At 41.7% G+C, this 20,114-nt stretch overlaps 2 protein-coding genes across 2 annotated transcripts; one reads left to right on the top strand and one right to left on the bottom strand.

Annotated features, from left to right (window-relative positions):
* Nucleotides 1–5,552: 5,552 nt before the first annotated feature.
* marcksb (myristoylated alanine-rich protein kinase C substrate b) lies at nt 5,553–8,384 on the top strand. Its single transcript, XM_065966577.1, has 2 exons — nt 5,553–5,789; nt 6,847–8,384. Exons 1-2 carry the CDS (start codon nt 5,694–5,696, stop codon nt 7,438–7,440), a joined length of 690 nt encoding a protein of 229 aa, XP_065822649.1. The 5' UTR covers nt 5,553–5,693; the 3' UTR covers nt 7,441–8,384.
* A 4,678-nt stretch (nt 8,385–13,062) lies between these two features.
* Nucleotides 13,063–18,335, bottom strand: col10a1a (collagen, type X, alpha 1a). The gene is made up of 3 exons (XM_020638730.2): nt 18,183–18,335; nt 17,640–17,781; nt 13,063–15,528 (listed from the first exon to the last, which is right to left on the bottom strand). The coding sequence occupies exons 2-3, from the start codon at nt 17,764–17,766 to the stop codon at nt 13,694–13,696; spliced, it is 1,962 nt and encodes a 653-aa protein (XP_020494386.1). The 5' UTR covers nt 17,767–17,781; nt 18,183–18,335; the 3' UTR covers nt 13,063–13,693.
* Between the last annotated feature and the right edge of the window lie 1,779 nt (nt 18,336–20,114).

Below are 20,114 nucleotides of genomic sequence, written 5' to 3'. Positions count from 1 at the left end.
AAACCATGTTAAGAAAAAGTATATCACCAGAACATCTGATCATAGTATTTAATCAAACAAACAAAAAAATCATTAAAAAAAAAAAATAATGTATAAAAGTAAAACTACACAAAGAATGCATGATTTTTATTATTTTATATAAGCTTTCTAAATCGTTTCTAATGTTTTAACTTTTGGTGCTTTTATTGCATCCTGCACGCTCTGTGGGCTTTTCCGGTTATCTGCGTGCGTCTTGACGCAGCTGTGATTGCGTACGGCTGATGCGGACTCACGCCGACCCAGGAGCTGTGAGTGACAGCGCACTCCTCCAATAGGGGGCTACGATGTGTAGTGGGGGTCACCTCCTCGTCTGTGGAGTGACTGAAAAACAGGGCAAGGTTGGCAGATTGTCTGTGTTTGTTGAAGTGATCAGAGCGCTCTCACCTGTCTCGGTCTGTTAAATGTGGAAGAAGAAACAAGAGAGTGCACACAACCTCATACAGGAAACGACTGAATCAATTAAGTTTAAATTGTATTTGTCTCCTTTTCATCACGTTTCATTAACAATTTCCAGTTGTAGTAGTAATTGGATTCGTTTATGGTCAAACTAAAAATGATGCTGTTTATTTTTCTTGTTAGAAATTAAACTGCTTTCAGAATAACTTCTTTGATAGAACAGCAGAGTAATCTCTCACTTTGTCACATTAAATAGGCAGAAAAACTGAACGGCAGCTTCTTATTTGTGGTGATATTCAAGTGATGAACTGCTCTCATTGAAGGCTTCTGAATAGCTGAACTTTGAAAACATTGTCGCCTTTTGTTTTGCTGAAAACATGAGCAACGCTCAGCCACTGAGAGGGAATTATGTGGAGGCAAAAAAAAAATTGGATCATTTCAGACTTTACTAAGATTTGCAGTGATTTCAAACATGCTCAGGAATGTAACTATGAAACACAAAGCTGACCTCTGACCCCTATTCACTCAAGGGCTCTCCAGTGTTGCAGCTGTTGTTTGCCACACATGCACTCCTCTGGATATCCTCTGTAAATATCTCTCTGAGTCTCTGAGTCATGACTGAGTGAGATGCGCAAGTCCCGCCAGCTGTTTTGTTGCCGTTGCCATGTTTACATCATGTTTACATGGACGGTACGGCCTTGTGTATAAAAGCTGTTTTAGTCAAGGACTAGAGAAAAGAAGAAGCACATACTCACTGCTTATTTGGATGTCACATAAGTGTCTTTAGATCTCATATGTGCAATATGAAGCCACAAGTTAACCACAAGTGTGCTAACATTAGCCTGCAAACACAACAAAGCAGGCGACAGCCAATTGCAGCTCATGCCGAGTAGAATTTTGTTCACCGCTTGCGCTTAACGATGCTTAGTTATGGTGAGTTCTTATTGATATCTTCTTTCTGTGAACCAGGTGAAGAGGGGGTTGGAGGTGTGTCGCTGGAGGAGAGCAGAGGTGTCGCCAAACAGCAGTTTGTTTTGGTTTAATGCTGGTGCTCGAGGGCGTCATGTACCGGATCAAAAAGTCGCACACTCTTCCTTGAAAGAAAGATGGAGTTATAAGGCTTAGTCATATTACCAGAGTTCATTAAGTTTCACATGTCTGCAGGGAGGAATCACTTTGTCATTTAAAAAGATCAAATGACTACATGAGTAATATGGTGTATGGAGAACTGGTCAGATACCAGCTCTGTGTCACAGTTTAAAAAAAGAATCATCGGATACTGGAGGAGGCTGTTAGAGGGTAAAGTAAGGAAACTCAGTTGAATAATGTATAATCACTTACACAGCTTGAATAATACGGGTGTATATGCATCACCCTGGGTTTTGCAGGTTAAGCAGATACTGGATGACTGTGGTTTGTCTTACCTCATTAACTAACTGTTGAACAGCCACTGAACAATCAAGTTATCGGTTATTTTTGAGTGAATAACACCAGATATGAAGGGTTGGATCAAGCAAGGTGTTGAAAAATGAAGCTGACGCGCAAGTGCAAAATCCTGCAGTTTGTTGAGTGTCCGCTTGAGGCTTGCAGCGTAAGTGCACAAAGTCGCATACACACCTACAGCCAAAAAAGTATGTTTTTACAGCAGAAATGAAAATGTTTATAGCCTGGTTCAAAAAAACAAAAGAGGCTCATGTCTCAATCGTAGGCTACGTGGAATTCATTTTTTGATAACTCATCCGTGTTGAGTTGATGAATGATAAGCTTCTAATCACAAAAAGGCACCTAGCTGAAGTGATTGACAGGCGGGCTTGACGTAACAGTTTGTCATGAGGCTTAAAACACGCCTCCAGCTCTCAGCCTGTCTTCAGGTTGAATGAAAGTCAGGGGGAGACAACATTTTCAGCATGGCAACCGCCATCAATGGGACTCTAAAGCCCCCTGCAGTAACAGATCGTTGACATCACTAAGGCTTCGCCCATTAATATTTACAGTCTTTAGATTTTTAACCTTTGTGATGACAATCGGTTTGGAGTGTCACGTCTTGGTTGAATGTAGTGAACTACAGAGAAAGTTACCTGCCAAAGTATGATGTGAACCGTCAGTCTTTGTTGTTTCAATCAGATAAGCCAGGAGGAGTTATCTGTGAAGAAGTGCCTTTAGGAAGAATTTCCTTCTGTTGTTGTTGAAGTAATATCAGTTTTATTTCGACCAGGCCATGTGCTGTTGTCATGTTTAGTTCTGATTGTGTGTCCTGTTTGGGCTCCATGTTACTAAGGTCGTATTCAAAAATAAATCAACCACCTTAGTGGTGAACCTGCTATCCCCTAACACCTCATGACTTGATGCTTTTAAAACTTGACCTCAACAGTTGAATGTTCATTTTCTTAAGTCATTTACTGTTTGTGTCAATAAAATATCACCAAAGAGCAAAAACGAGTGGCCTATAGCGGTTATGACACGCGCCCCATAAACAAAGGTTGCAGCGGCCATGGGTTTGAGTCCAGTCTCGTCCCTATGCTGCACGTCACCCTCCACTCTCTCCTCCCATTCCTGTCTCTCTTCAGCTGTCCTATTCAATAAAAGGCAAATAAAAATGAGTATTAAAAAAAGGGCAAAAACATGCCTGTTACAGTTTACAACAAGAGGTTTCAAACTTTTAAAAGCACAAAGAAACTAAAGTACATGATTATATTTAACAATTAGGCTGCAAATCTATTCTCAAGTATAGCAATGATTTAACTTTAATGTACCGATAAATGACTCCATGATTAACGGGTGATCAGAATTGTTACTTACTGTCAGTTAATGAAGCAGTGTTGACTGATTTTTGGTTCCAGCTCAGCTTTGAAACACATTCTGACTTTTTATCGGTGTTAGAAATAACATTACAGAAATATGTTGACTTTAATCTTGGGCGATTCTTCCAATGTTGAGCTTTTCCTGTAAGGCACACTTTGACACTGTCTGCAGTTGAAGACCCAGATGGACCAGCTGTTCCAAGTCGGGGGTCTCACTCAGATCAACACATTTTTTTTATTTTATTAATTAAGACATTTAAAGGTTAGTAAGAAAAATATATCTGGTTTTTGCCTTTATATGGAGCCCCTGAAGTCAATTATATTGTACGCACAAGATAATACCTTTTTTGTCCTTTTTGGGACTTTAGGGGCGCCGTACCTTTGTCCATATAATATCATTAAAACATATCTTTTTATGACCTGGAGAAAATCCTTTGCAGGCAGTTTATAAAATGACTGTGTGGATAAACATTTTCTCATTATAGGTAGAGATTTATACTCACCATAAAAGAACAAATAAACTGTTTGGTGGAAACTCACAATTAAAAAAAAGATTTGTCATTAATTAAAAAAACACCATAACAAAGCTGAAAAAAAAACATTAGGACTTTTATCCTGATTTTACAGTTTTGTTTTTTTTAAACTGACACTCTCCATGTCTTATAGACATTAAGATTAAAGGAAACCTTCTGCATGTTAAAGATGTGCTGGTTTGTGCCGTGTGCCACAGCTCCACCTTGTTGACACACAAACACACTCCACCTGGGGTTCAGAATCTTCCTGGCAGATCAAGTCTTTATGTCTGCATGTCTGGTTTTTGCAGGGTGTTTTTTGAGAACACTTCATGCCCTCCAGGCTTTGTCCCCTGGCTTACATATTCATGGCAGCCCTCCATAATAATCACAGCTTTGCATGTAATCAGAATACAACAACAATGAGCGTGGCCTAGTTAGCCTGATGAAGGGAGGGCGACTGAAAGACGTCTAATTTCTAATCCTCAAACTGGCGTCTGCGCCGCTTCATTTTGAACTCACTCTCACCCTACTTCTTCTCCATCATGACCAGGAGTCACGATCGCTAACGTGGTGTATAGCCCTTCTGCCTCGGAGCCATTTTGGACTGGTAACCATGGAGATGTGGGTCATGCAGTGATGGCAGGGAGAGGAGACTTGTGGCTGGTGGTGGAGTCAGAGCACTGCAGGCTGCTGGAGCAGAGTGCCATAAACTCTGATTATATCTGGGTCACCAGGATGCTCCAGCTGCAACAGGCAGACAAGACGCTATTATGCAAGAAGAGGGATGAGGGGGAATAAGGGGTACAAGGGCTTATAGATGTACATGGGACGTCTGTTTACAGAGAAAGCATATGTCAGGGAGGTGCGTGATGAAATTACACAAGACCAGCTGAGCAGTGCTTTCTCAGCTCAGCTGTCCAAGACATAGGCTACCGTTGTTTTGACCCTGCTGGATCATTCAGATACATCTCATTTGACCTCATTTGTGTACTGTTAACCTATAAATGCATTAAGCTCTTAATAAGGTTGAAAAAAAAATCATATAGCCTATGTTTAACAATCTACAATAATGTTAGAGGATGTGTTGTATTTCTCCCACTACTTTATTAAAAATAGGCCTATTTACAAGAAGACAAAGATCTTCTCTTGCAGAGGGAGTAGAGGGTGTATTTAGTAATGTGTAAATATTAGTCAGCAGGGAGAATATGCGCTTCTAAATGTAGGTTAAAACAATCCAAATGACTGGCATCTACATTTAAACACCAGATGTTGGCCATTTTGTACCTTTCCAAAGCATGCTTTTCACATGCATGTTTGTTATTTGTCTTGCTATCAGAGCTTCCCCGCCTTGAAAATCAATGTCCACCTCGGTCTGTTTGGCCCTCTGGACTCTGTGGGAAGTCTTAAACGTTCATTTGGTCAGAAATCAGTCAAATTCTTACCACTGAAGTGATATTTAAAAACAAGTTGTTGGCCATGTTGTTGTGCCTTCCCTATTGTCCATAGCCCCCCCCCCCATCAGTCCCCCACCCCCTCCCCTCCGCCTCCTCGTTGGGTTGGGGACTTGTGATTGGCGGAGAGGGGGTGGCTTTGTCGTCATAGCCCCGGCGCCCATTCATCAGTGGACTTGGGCGTTGTACTCCGCATCTCATTTGCGGCGGGGCCAATTTCTCCATTTACAAACTCGGCTCGAGGAAAAAAAAAAAAATCGAAAGAATTCTCCTTTCTTTTGCACCTTTGCCACATTTTCTGCCAGCTCCCGCACGTCCCCTTTGTGGTCATTTCGGTTTTCGGGCTTGATTTCCTTGGGCTTCGCTTGGAGAAGGAGGTGTCGGCGTTTGACTCGGAATTCTTTTTGGGGAGGAAGCTTGCGGTCTTTGTTCATTCATTTTTGATCGGTTGGGTTCCTTTGTTGTACCGAAAGAAAAAAAAAAAAAAAAGCATGGGAGCACAAATCTCCAAAACCGCTGGAAAAGACGAGGCTGCGCTGGAAAAGCCAGCAGAAGGTGCAGCTGTTGCAGCAAAGACAAACGGACAGGTAAAAAAAAAAAGAAGAAGCTTTAATTATTTAAGCCTTTAACGGTCGTGCGGGGGGTTTTGTCTCATTTTAGCAATGTGTTGCGTCGATGGCGTGCTCCTTGTTCCCTGTAGCGCATCCCCACGCTCACCGGCATTTCAAGGGAAAGTGGCCACATGTTAAATTTCACCGGCGAGGGGTTTTTATTCCCCCCAGTTTGATGAACTTTGCATCGAAATCCTGTGCTGCAGAAAAGCTTTTAATGTGTGCTTCTTATTCAAACACGTTAATTTTTCATGTATATTTCGAAAAATGAATGAGAGTAGACTGCATTACTAAATAAATCAGTTTTTTTTTTATTAAATCAAAGTTAAAATTGCATTTTTGATTCATTTTCATAATGTCTCCGGGATTACGAGGTTAAATATGGTGGGTTTTTTTTGGTTGAAGTGTGTGCGCAATGGGTTTGTGGCCGCTTTCACTGGTGATGGCATGGCCATTTTAAAAAACGATACCACCACCACGCCTTTGTTGCCAGATTCAAGAAAGGAGCCATGTTTTTGCACACACAGCACCAATTCAGTCCCCCACAAATATTTAAAATACTTGAAGTAAGTCGAGGGAAGAATGTTTAGATTTAAATATCACACTTTTGTTTATTTTTTTTAACTTCAAGAGTCGTTAAAAACCGAATATAAATATCCCAAATTCCTCTGGTATCCAAAATCCTTACTGAACGCCACCTGGCGGATCCTGGCGGTACTGCAGTCTATCAAGCCAGCCTACTGCTGAGGGCCACAGATCTGTCGTCACTCTCCTAGTAACAGATGTTGCTGCAGTTTTAGGACTATTTTCCTATTGGCCGCTACCAGAGGCTGAAATTGATTAAATACCAAAGCACGCCAGATTTTTCATGGGTTAGTCTTGCAGCCACATGTTCATATGTAGGCCAGTGCTGACCTCAGATGCATGGTTGCAGGCGGTAAATGGTCCACAATTGAATTTAGTTTAAATAGCATGGTGATGTACGCATCGCAAACATTTAATCTTTTATTCTTTCTTTTTTTTTTTCTCCCAGGAGAATGGACACGCCAAGACCAATGGGGATGCCTCTCCAGCTGCAGAGGAGGCCAACAAAGCTGATGTTCAGGCCAACGGCAGCACTCCCACTGAGGAGGCGCCAAAAGAAGACGGTGAAAAAGTAGAGGGCGCCGAGGCCAATGGCGAGAAGGAGCCCGCTGCCACAAACGGAGAGGCTTCTGCCAAGCCGGAGGAAGGCACTCCGTCCACCAGTGAGGATGGCAAGCAGAAGAAGAAGCGTTTCTCCTTCAAGAAACCCTCCTTCAAGCTCAGCGGCTTCTCCTTTAAGAAGACCAAGAAGGAGTCCGAGGAGGCGGCAGAGGAGAGCGCAGCAGCAGCTGGAGGAGAGGAGAAACCAGCGGAGGGAGAGAAGGCTGCATCTGAGGAAGCCCCTGCTGAGGAGGCCAAACCTGCTGAGGCTGCCGAGGGAGCCAAGGAGGCTCCAGCTGAGGAGCCGAAAGCTGAGGAGGAGGTGAAGGCGGAGGAACCAGCTGCGGCGGCAGCGGCAGCAGCAGGCGGAGAAGAGAAACCAGCTGAAGCTTCACCTACTGAGCCAGAGACGGCAGCCAGTCCAGAGGCCGCTGCTGAGTAATCCTGCTGAGCGAGAAACCGGAATGAAGTAGGTGAAGGAGCCCGTGTGAAGGAAATGCGAGGACTTGTCTAAAACCAGGGATTTTTTTTGTTCATTTTTTTGTTGGTGTTTGTTTACTATTCTACAACCATCTCATCCATTATGACTGCAACGTCCTTGGCAGTGATGGACAGGAGGTGTACTGGAGAGTGTGCTGCTTCCTCACTGCTCATTGGTGCTTGCAATTGTGACGTGGGTGAGTGTGAAGGTGTGAATGCGAGTGTGAATGCTTTTCTACATGAAACCATGACTGTGTTGACACATACCTGAATTCGACATATTTTATCCAAGTATTTGGTGCTGGGCAATTGGATGTAGCAGCTAAAGCTGTGTCTGCAAGAAATGACATTGTGATATTTAAAGGGAAAGTCCTAAACCAAGTCTTAAATGTTGTCTTTGCAGTGCACAGTTGTTTACAACTCTTAAACTCTCAATGCTCCTGTGGACACAACCATTCCTTGAATGAACTAGATTTAGTGAACTGTCAAAAACGATAGGTGCTCATCACTTCCCATTATTAGATCCCACCATTTCAAAACTCTGTAGTAATGCACGTTGTATAGACTTTGATATTACTGGTTTTATGACTGAGATGTACCTAAATGACTGAAGTTTTTAACAGATTACCCATTGTAAATGAAGTTTTCTTGTTTTTCACCATTTGTAAGATTGAATAAAATTGGGAGATGTTTTAAGCAAACTTTGTATCGCACTGTGATGACTGAAACACAACTTAACACTAGAAACCATTAATGGAAGGGGGTCATGGGTGCAATGTTTCAACAGCATTTCTCTGTAAATACCTAGGATTCACTTTATTCAAATCCAAATGTACATCACAAACTGGTTATAGGTGTTAAGTTTATTATGTGTGAACAGTACGGAATAAAGGACTTAAGTTTGAATCGGCACCCTGTGCTCTTTTACTGTCCCTTTTGTTACATGTGACTGAGAGATTAAAGCGTTTTAGGGGGTGGTGAATAAATACACACACTGGTTCTTTGCTCCACAGCACCCTCGTGTGTTGCATTTAAAAAATAATCCTGATCCCATCAATCTGCATTTACACAACGATTTTGAGCTGTATGTGGAACACTCCATATTTTATTATAAAGATGGTGTAACGGCTCGCATTATTGAAGATGAATTAGCAGACCGTGGTGTGTTATCACATTAGCAAGAAGGAAAAAAAAATAATCAATGCAACGTCTAAAGAAAATCTCTGAAGGGAAATCCATTTTCAAAATTTAAAAAATCCCCTTACATTAAATGAAGTAGAAGAAAAAGTGGAGACCAAACAGCCGCTACACTACAAAGGCCCCAGTAAGAACCGAAAGTGTGGATCATTTTCACATCGTCTAACATTCACTAAAGCAGCCTCATTTTGCTTTGATAATAAAACAATATGTTCAGCCACCCTCCTGTATTTTTAGGAAATTGCTGACTTACTCGGGGAAACGGCCGCAACGTAATTATGTGACGGGGTTTGACGTAATTTGTTTTTTGATTCGACGACAGAGCTCGAGGTTTTGCAACCTAAATGATAGTGTTTGAAACAAACATTTTTACAGCGTCTGGAGTTTAAGTATCTGAAACAAACAGATCTGATGCCTGAGCTCGTTGGGATGTTGGGGATTCTTTTGACAAAACCCCAAAGCCCATGAAAAAAAACACACACCACCAGTGTCTTTTTAAGAGTAGAAAAGGTTTGTTGCAAACAATCTGTGGGATGTCTTAGCCACCCACAGCTGTGCACATTCTGAATTCAAACCGTCAATTTCCTTTTACCCAGTTTAACCCTCTGTACTGCTGCTTTGGCCACCGCAACATGGGTGTGTTTTACACATCATTTTTCTATTTCTGCTTCCTGGTCTGCATGTCCATTTTGGCCCTTTTAGTGAGCCTCACGTGCAGCTCTAAACCATGCAGTATCCCATCATGCCACATACCACATACCACTCCCCGAGTCATGTCCTCTCTTAGCTTCTTTCAAACCAAAAAGTATATATACATGTATAAAAAAAACACATTAAAGTGAGAAATATTCCTTTAACAGCAGCAGATATTTTGGAGTATGGCTTGTGGAGTCAGTGCTGCATTTGTGTTCCTGTCTGTCCCACCTCATGCTCAGACCACAGGCCGTCTCAGAATGGCAGTCCCCTTGAGTGGTTTCCTGCAACCAGCTTCCTCTCTCTCTCACCTAACCACCGTCCTGCTCTCTCTCTCTCCCTCTACCAGGGAAGATCAAACAGCTGCGTCCCTGCCAGAGAGGACCATCCCTGTCCCCCATCCCACAAGCCGACTATTTTCAGTACAGCCACACTCAGACCTGCACGGTGGAGTAGCTCTTGTAAAGTCAGGCGGCCAAGCATGGCCATCATGTGGGGAGAAGTTCAAACTTTATGGTCCTAGCTTCTATCCAGGGACATGAGGAGTGGACTAACTATCATTCAGTCGTGCATGCAGTTTGATGTTACATTATACGTCAACTACATTACATTTATTTGACTGCTAGAGTTACTGCTTACCTTGCAGATTTAAGGTCTTGTACATAAATCAAAGATCAGTCAACCAGTCGATAATGATAAGTCCTGGTGCTGACCGAATATGGAAGTTGGTCTGGTTGTTGAAGCGGTGTCAGGTCACTTTCCGAGTACTGCTGATGTACCCTTCAGTAAGGCCCTGAACTCCAAACAGCTCTTGTGCTCTCCCTGGGTTGCAGTGTGTAGCCGCCCCACTCTGACATCTCTCCACTGATGCATGTCCACAGGTCCTGTTTGTGCATGTGTGTGATTCAGGCCTTTGTGTGTGAGTAGCATGTCTCTCAATAACAGTGTAAACCTTGAATTTCCCTCAGGGATTAACAAAGTATGAAGAAAAAATTATGATGAATTCTTCCATTTAAAATACCATTGAATATGTTAAAGTTGGCTCAATGCATCTGGTACTATTTTTAATTTGCTTCATTCAGTTTCATCCCATTAAAATACCTTACATTATATTTCTTCATGTGAAAGAGGAACTTGCTTAAGGATTACTCGAACCTGGAATCTGTTGCGGAATGACATGAAACTCAAGAAGCTGGTGTCCTTAAATGTCTTTAAACCTAAAATGGAAGCCGATTCTATAGGACGTGGATGGCTTGAATGCTTGAACTGGCGACTCCCAGTTTTAACGCATAGATGGTTCTCTTTTAATGCAAATGTGAGTGTTTTGTAAATAGTACTCTGTCTCCCTCTGTGTCTTTGTTGCTGATTGTCTCTGCCAGGTCTCCCTTTGAAAAGAGGTTCTTTTCTAAGGTTAGCCTTAACCCAACCCTAATCCCTATGGGACCAAGCTGGTTAAATAAAGATTGAATAAAAAAAGATTGTGTTGATAGCCCTGGCTATGCAACAAATATTTTGAAGTCAACATTTTTTTTTTTTTACAGGAGTTTCACTTTATTTGTGTCAGCCAGATTTATTAGCACTGTACCAGTATTTTTCTTATGGTTTGTAAAACTTAAATATGGTGGTAAGCATGTATGGTATAATTGTGTATCTTGAAGTGTGGTATTTGTTTTCACAGCATCTTCTATGAAAACAAGTTTCATATTACAATCTTGTTAAACCTAAAGAGGTAAAGTGGCTGTTGCTGTAATTTTTACTGATGATAAAACGAGTTTTTCCTAAATTTTTGATAACTAAATATTTAATTTAATGTTCATAATCTGCCTTTAATGTTAAAAAAAGGTTCAAAGTCATTCTGAACACTTAATATTAATTAAAGTGTGATCATCACAGCAGTGCTGATATTCAGTACTACAGTAAAACCTCAATATGAATTTATTTCCAACAACAATTTTGTGTTGCTGTGTGGCACAATGAAGAGTGGGATGTTGTGAAGCAAAACAGAACAAAGACTGAAATGTGCAAATGATGGTTGTGATGAGTCCAGGTGGAATGAGAGAGAGAGAGAGAGAGAGAGAGAGAGAGAGAGAGAGAGCCAGAGCAACACTGGTGTTGTGCCTTTATGCGTTCAAAGCACCACGCCCAGATGCTCTAAATTGACCGAGCTGATTCCTCTGAGAAAAATGGAGACAGAAACCATTAGTAGAAGCCTCACTGTTGAAGGTGAAGCAGTGACCGTCACACTGCCTAAACTACCTACCAGCTGCTTTGAATTGTGTGCATTTTAATTTATTAGTCTGTTTCCATTAATCACACAATTAGTAAAATAAGAGCGTGTTGCAGTTGATATTGAGGAATCAGATCGCTCATTCGAGATGAAGAGTGTTTCTTCTAAATTGATCAACGTGAGTGGTACATGGGTAGTAAAAAGTCCCAGTGCAGTTAAACTAGATATCAGCATACTGTATACATAAAACACCTCTTGTCCAATCAAATTACCTGGTTTGACCTAATCGTTCTAACAAATCAGTTTGGAAATGTATCCTGAATGAAGTAAGTGTAATTTCTGAAATGTTAAAGCAGAAGAAGTTGAAGATTTACTCGATTAATCCCATGAGGGGAAATTCAATTTTACACTCTGATGTTGAACATGCTACACACACATAGGCTGAACTACACACACGCATGCACAAACAGAACCAAATGGACATGCACTAATGGAGAGATGTTAGAGTGAGGGGGCTGCCCACAGCTCCTGTGCTGAGGGTTGTTGCCTTGTACCTCAGCAGTGCTCAGGAAGTGAACTGGCACCTCTCCAGCTACCAGACCAATTTCCAGATTTGGTCTGCATTGGGACTTCAACCGGCGACCCTTCTGTTCCCAACCCAAGTCCCTACAGACTGAGCTACTGCTAACCTAAAAAGAAGCAACTAGCTGTTTCATACACAGTGCAGGGCTGAGCTAATGTAAATTATTGAATTGAATTGTGTATTGTTTTCACTTAGAGAGTTATATTTTGATTATGTTAATATTCTTAGAGTTTATTCTTGTAACAAGTAGCTTAAAGCTCTGTCCTGGTTTTAAACAGGCTAGGTTTTTTTCCCCATGACCAGATGGCGAGCTAAATCAACTTTAGCCAGATAAGTACTCCATCAATTACCACATTCTTACCAAGAGCGGTAGAATTAAACTGACCTTTTTCTTTTTCCTTATTTATTTATTTTATTTTGGAAAAATATTTTATGGACTGAACAAATACATAATTGAATGGACTGAACAAAGAACTGAGGAATGTTTATTTTCAAAGAACTTATTGAAATAACTGAAGAGTTGAGTATTTTCTAATTTAAAGTCCTGAGTTCTTATTAAATATTGTCATCGGTTTAATGTTTCCTTCTTTTTGAGTTGAGAGTTTTATGTTTTAATTTGTCTAATGATTAAATGTTCTTTTCATCTTTATGCTAAATATTTTAAAGTTAAAGGTTTGCACCAAAGAACTATACAGGAAGGCTAGTAGCAGGGTTTTAATCTAATTTTGTATCATATAGAGAAAATGGCAGATAGCTAGGTAGAATAAAACCATACATAAATCAACCTTATTGAAGTTTAACATCAAAATAGATGAACACTATTTCAATAGATAGACAAAATACCCTTGTGTATAGCATGGAAAAAAAGCTCCTTACACAAAACATTAGTTTAGAAACCTTTATTTCGGTCATTATGCTTTACACGACATAATGCATGTTCGGGAATATAACCATGTTGTTGGTCGTTTGTGTTTGCATGACAGTATTTTGGTGACTGATTTCATTTTAATGGTCAATTTGACCATTACAATTTCACAATATTCAAGTCACATACAAGGATTAACAGTTACAACATGTTGCACAGAAAGTATTTGTGTACTTTTAATACGATTATTGGTCACCCAAACAAAAACAAGCTGGTACAAAAACAAAAAAAAAAACAGACAAACAATTAAGAATCACCAGTTGAATTCAGTATAAAAGAAACAGAGTGGAAAAAAAGTCAGGACACAACAGACATAACACCTCATTTCACATGCTGTCTCCTTTACAAAAGCTCACTGGTAACTTTGTGGATTGCTTCCCCCATCCCTGATCACCTGTTTCATAAATTAGTTTTCCTTCTTCTAAGCACCTATTTCTTGTAGTTTCAAGTCGCAATGCTACTATTCCTCAAATAAGGGTGAACTGCCTGTCTGCTTGGTTGAGGAAAAAATTAACAGGGAGTTTACTTTAGTTTGAGAAATAGATGGCAAATTTAGTTGGTTGGCTTTTGGGACGTTCACTATCAACGTATCACGTTGAAGCAATGAGGAACCCAGAGAAAGAGCAGTGGACATTCTCAGCTGCAAAGACGCCATTGGCCTCATCGTCGGGGATCTGGACGTAGACGGTGTCCTGCTCATCGAGCAAGAGAACAGCACTACCGGACATCTGGTCCAGGAAGCCCTTGTTGTACTCATCATAAGTGAACATAACAGGCTGGCCATTCTTGTACAGAGCCACCAGGGCATGTGCTCCATTAACATGGATGCTGTAGGAGAAGTAGTAAACTCCAGGAATCTGGCAAGTGAAGATGCCGGACTCGGGGTCATAGTGATTCTCAGCATTGTACACGATCTGATCAAACTTAATGGGGCTGCCAGCAGCAGGGTAGGGGGTGGCCAGAGATGCAGTGAAAGCAGACATGGGAGACTTGACCATAACCTCAGCCATTTCCATTCCCATCCCCTTCCCCTTCTCAAACATAACCTCACCAGGAGGACCAGGGGGACCAGGAGGACCAGCTGGGCCGACTGCTCCATCACTACCAGGCTCACCAGACACACCAGGGGGACCCTGAGGCCCTGGGGGACCCTTAGCTGCCAAACCAGCTGGGCCAGAAGGGCCAGGAAGACCTGGGTGTCCCTTAAGACCAGGAGCACCAGAAGGACCTTGAGGCCCAGCAGGTCCTCTGGAACCTGGGGAACCATCAGAACCAGAGGCACCAGTCTCACCAACACGACCAGTATGACCCTTGGGTCCAGCAGGGCCTGGGATACCTGGGGCACCTGGGGTACCTGGAAGACCTCCATGACCTTTGTCACCTTGGGGTCCAGTAGCTCCTCTGGGTCCGGGAGGACCAGCTGCACCTGGATAACCCTGCTTGCCTGCGAAACCCTGTGCTCCCTGATCTCCCTTGTTTCCACTAGGTCCCGGAGCTCCGGTTGCACCTGTGTCACCTTTAGCACCTACAGGGCCAGATTCACCTTGGAAACCTCTTGGACCCTGAGCTCCAGCAGGACCAGTGGAGCCAGTTGCACCTGTAGCACCAGTATATCCTGTTGGACCTTGCTCACCCTTTGCCCCTGTGGCACCTGTGGCACCTGTAGCTCCCATCTCACCCTTCTCTCCATTTGCACCTGGCTTTCCATATCCGGGGACTCCAGGGGCACCAGTGGCTCCGGCTGGTCCCATGTGACCTTTAGGGCCAACTGGGCCAGGCATACCTGGGGCGCCATTATCACCTGATTTACCTGGAACACCTACACCTGGGGCACCAGTATGTCCCTTGGGTCCCATTGGTCCCGTGGGACCTGTGGCACCATCTCTACCTGGGCTACCTGACTTTCCTGCCTCACCGGGCATACCTTGTTTACCTGGCCTTCCTACTCCAGGCTCACCTGGTGCTCCAGTTGAGCCCATGGCCCCTTCAGGTCCTGTCTCACCCTGAGGTCCAGGAGCTCCCACCCCTCTATCACCCTTAGAACCTGGAAGTCCAGGGATACCTGGGTGTCCTTTCAGACCAGGCTCTCCTCTAGGTCCCATTGCTCCAGGCAGACCTGAAGGTCCAGGCCTGCCAGTTGCAGAGAGTCCAGCGGGTCCAGGGCTTCCAGAAGATCCAGGGGCTCCCCTAGGTCCCTGAAGGCCATGGGCTCCAGTGTCTCCCTTCTCACCAGGTGCTCCGTGGCTGCCGGGTTTTCCAGGTCCACCAGGAGATCCATTTTTGCCTGCAATGGAGCGGCCAGGTGCTCCGGGAGGTCCAGGGGGTCCTTGTGGTCCGGGTGCACCTTCAATACTCTCACCTCGGGGGCCAGGTGGGCCAGAAGGTCCCTCAGGGCCGGGTTCACCGGGTGGACCTGGCTCACCTGCTGTGAAGAGAAAATCATCATCCTTTAATCAAAACCAAACAAGCAAACAAAAATCCAGACACCACAGATACCTCCGATAATAATGTTGTCATGGGTACAGAGTGACATCCAAGAGCTCTTCTTCTAACCCATGTTGCATTTATCATATATTAATCTGTAAGAGTAACAGTGTTATACATTGCTATGATGTTGTACTTAGTAGTATCTCAGTATCTCAGTTTAGTATCTCTTCCTGATGCTGATGGATGAAATCATGAATGTATTGGCTAGCTCTCTGTGTATAAGTTTAATTTTCCACCATCACCAGTCAAACTCATGATGAATGACACTTTTACAAGTTATTTCTCTTCAATGTTTTTCATAAAGTTAAAAAAGATGGATGTATAATACTGTACGTAAATCATTAACCTACTGGTACCATTGACTGCACATACTTCTACACAGATTGGTCCTTATTCAATTATACTTTATTCCTGTAGAGGGCGTAGGTCTCATTCCATAAGTATTGAATTTAACTGCATGGATCTGATTCATAAGCAAATTATTCTTCAACTTTAGGACTTACTCTTTAACAACCTTTAAAACTCTGAAGCTTTAAAATAAATGCAAAAAAAGCTTCTTTGTAAAATACATAATATTTATCTTTTTCATTATTCAGTTCTAAATGTAATCTAATTAAACTTTTTTTTATAAATAAATACAAATATCTCCTAATGTATTTTAAATAAATAAATTGCACAGTAATATCATGAATAGAAAATGTATATACATAATCAAATAAACAAAATAAATTGCTCCTGTTATTTCCAATTACATCTATATTAAAAGGAAATAATCTTTAGAAAAGGTAAAGGGGTGATAATGGTTTTGAAGTTTGTTTAGAAATGTAAATCCTAGTTGGTGTTTTTTCTGTTTTGGATTTTGAAAATGTCAAAAAACTAGAAAATAGAAAAAGACCAAGTACTTTGAGCTTTCTGTTGTATCTTTCATCTTACACTGTCAAAAAGCTTTAAGAGACATCTTAAGACTTGTTGAGAACTGGTCTAAATAAGGATTCTTTTTTATTTGCTGCTTTAATGTGGTCACATGTGTTTGAGTGTAAAAGGCTCACTCCTTGGCGAACAGCAGTAGAGTTTGGATAAAGCCAAACAGATGTTTCTACTTTTGAGTGAAACAGGCACACCCAAAACAAACCACATTGCTGGGTGACTGCACTGTAATTGTCAGTGTCAAACTAAAAATAATTCACTAACAGCTACTTTCTCGAATAAAAATAGAAATATGTTGATTTACTCAGAAGCAACGTTTCATATTCTGCATTTGCATTTTAGCCAACACTCCAGACCACGCCCCTTTCTCGTTTTAAAGAGCGGTAAAAAAGGCTTTCTTTTTATCTGAATATGTTGGAAATGTGAAACTTTTAGTGACACACTTTTACAGCTAAAATAACCAACATATATCAAATCTAAAAACTAAATGCATTATAAGCAACAATAAACTCTACCACAATATTATCCTCAACAGTTTTAGTTTGTTTTAAACAAGTATAAAAATAAAAAAGCAAACTAGTTCTTCAGACATGCTGAAAAACATTTTCTAGTAGATTGTTAAGAAAGGCAAATTGGAGTCCCAACATCATTACGTTTCAGCTTGAGCTGAAGAAAAGCATTAAAAATAAAGACCTCTGTAAATGCTACAAGGAAATAAATAAACCCCTAGAGTTATGTGATTCTATCAAATGAGAGAAACAGAAAACTAAGGTCCACACTGTGTAAAGCGTTCATAATAAAACTCCTTGATTTAAAGAGACTGAATCTGATTGGACAGCCATGCACACTGTTGCAGCCAATCAGAGCACAGGGCACATCCAGCGCAAGGTGGAGGCTGTTCAAAGTACAGTGCAGCTGACTGTGACCAGCATCTGTGTCACTGCTGCTCTTTTTTTAACACTTTAAACATGCTAAATAGTTTGAAGATTCAAAAGTAAGGCACAAAATGTTGCTAGATATCGTATTTAGAGAAGAAAAACTGACTTAGAAACAACTTTTATGGCGTTAAAACGGGAGAAATGCTGTCATAATCTGTAGTGAAAAAAATAACGATTTTCTTACCTTGGCTCTTCACAGAGTATGGCTGGTACTGGGGGGCCTTCACCAACTTCTTCACCACATAGCCCTTACCATGGGCTGCCGTGGAGGCCACCATAAAGAGGAGGATGCACGCTACACGTATGTCCATCTTGCAAAGTCAAACCTGCCGGAAAAAAAACAAAACAAAACAAGGAGGCAGTCAGCACAACCACTCTCAAGGTACACAGTTTCAGCAAGCTTTCTCTCTAGTTTGGAGCTACTTTACAGGGATGAAAACTTCCTGAGTAACTGAACAGTCTATAGCTTTAGAAATACCCAATGTATAATACATATAAAAATATAAAAACAAAAGTTAGGGTAACAGGAGGGCATACAAAGTCAGTCTGAGCATCCTGAATCCTACAGGACTCTCCCTAATGTGACTGAGAAAACTCAAAGTCAGCCAGAATCTGCCTCCCTTTCCCAGCCTGCCACAGGAACAACACAGGCCTAGAAAGAGCCTGGATGTTGACTACACTCCTCCAGAGTTAGGGCTGTTTGAAGGGGAAGAGAAAACACACATACCAGCATCCAAGAGGGAAAAAAAATTATCAATCTCTTCAGCACCAGTGAGCCCCTGATGCTGCTGTATATCCTTAGGGTAGGAGCACAACTGAGGATATGCTGTCCTCCAGTACAGTGATGAGGGTATTTATACTATATCTACCCCTCGCATCATTAAGAAAAAAAAGAAAAGCCCCCACCATGCAAGTACCTCCCTCCTCCGAGCTAGGCTGTAATTAGCAGACAGATCTGCCCAAAGCGGGCATGTCACATCAGGGGTGCCTCTGTGTCTTGACTATCCAGACACATGATTATCACTTATTTCAGTCTTTCTTCTGAACTAGAAAATAATCATGTTTGCAGCAACAAAATAAATGTTTGAAAGCCAAGCAAAGAACACAAACATGCATGGTGGGAGGAATCGACTTAATCAAAGAACACCTTTACTTTTTCAGGCTTTTTATACACTTAAATGTTGACAGTTTTAAGCAAAATTCAACATTTTTATTGCTCAGGATATGTTTATACACATGTTTTTTTTTAAAAGTCTTATTCTTTTATGATATAATAGTTGTTCAAATACGACAACTTCTAAAATAGTCCAACCAAATCTGTGAAAAAACAACTTGAAGTGGCACCTGTGTTGCCTGTACAAAGCTTGCATTGAGGATGTACAGCACCAGACTCATCTGCAAATTTACATTTTGTCCAGCCGGCTGCAGGAGACTTGCCTTTACTTTTCCTGACTGTCTGGGCCCCTGCACGCCTGCCATGATAAGGTAAACAAGGGAAGTGGTGGGGAAGGGTTGTCCAGAGTGCCGTGCATGAAAGGTAGCGTGGAGCTGAGCCTACTTGGATTGAAAGCAAATAAATGTGTCTATTTTTTGATGTAGTTGCATTATTTAAGGGATTCACAGATTTAGTTTTGTACATTTCCTGAGTGTTACTTGGTCAGCTTGCCATTTTGGACAAAGGGGTCTTTATTTCAGCCTTTATTTTAAGATGAACACTTTCTCTTAAGTTGTGTTCTTTTGCAACTTTCTCACCCTCAACACAGCTAATAAAAACTATATAAGGAGCCACTGGAAAAGACATTTGAGCTAGTTTCTGTGCAGCCTTTTGAAATCAACCCAGCCCCTCATAAACAGTACTGATGTTTGGACAGCAGAGGGCAGGTTTTCACTGTTGCAAAGCCGTCTCCGTGCATGGACCAATATCAGGCCGCTGCTGCCGCTGCTGCAGAGAAGGCGCCATGCCCCTGTGGTCACTTGTTATTTTTGGTCCCCGCTGTGCATATACATCATCAGAGGGTTTCAGGCCGATTCCTACAATTACAGCTAGCTTCTGTCATGATGCTGTATTTCCTCAATCAGCACTATCCTCCAGTATTATCCTCCCTCGCCCTCCACCTTGCCCTGCTTACTCTGAGATCCTCCAACTGTAATTTCTCAGTTTCAGCCCAGCCACATCGGAAATGCATACACCCAAATAATCACATGTTCTCAAACACACAAGTGGTCATAAACGATGTGTAGGGTACTGTGGATCCCAATCCCAGGATCTTCCCTGAACATGGGACCATGTATGGTACATCCTGTGCACCCATAATGCACATACATACTGCTGACAACATGAGTACATTTGCAGAAAAAAATGATGAAGCGTTGCTGGGTTGAGGGTCCTCACCAAGTTTCTATATGTGGCGTTTACAACACGTGAGTTTGACAGGCGTCTTTCACCAGAGCTATAATTAAGATTCTTAAACATGGAACTCGTTTGAACCTTTTTTTTTTTCTGTAAATTAAACCAAATTATCTGCAATTTTCTAAAGTGCTACCTTCTCTGGTTTCAAGCACTTAATCATGTTTGGCAAGCATTGTTTAAGTTTGTACTTCAAATCTAATTTGTGATCTTCACTTCCAAATGTTTGAAATTCTCCTGTAACCAAGACAG

The sequence above is a fragment of the Labrus bergylta genome, chromosome 18 (genome assembly GCF_963930695.1).
Source record: "Labrus bergylta chromosome 18, fLabBer1.1, whole genome shotgun sequence".
NCBI lineage: Eukaryota > Metazoa > Chordata > Actinopteri > Labriformes > Labridae > Labrus > Labrus bergylta.
This window is presented reverse-complemented; position numbering and strand designations above follow the sequence as displayed.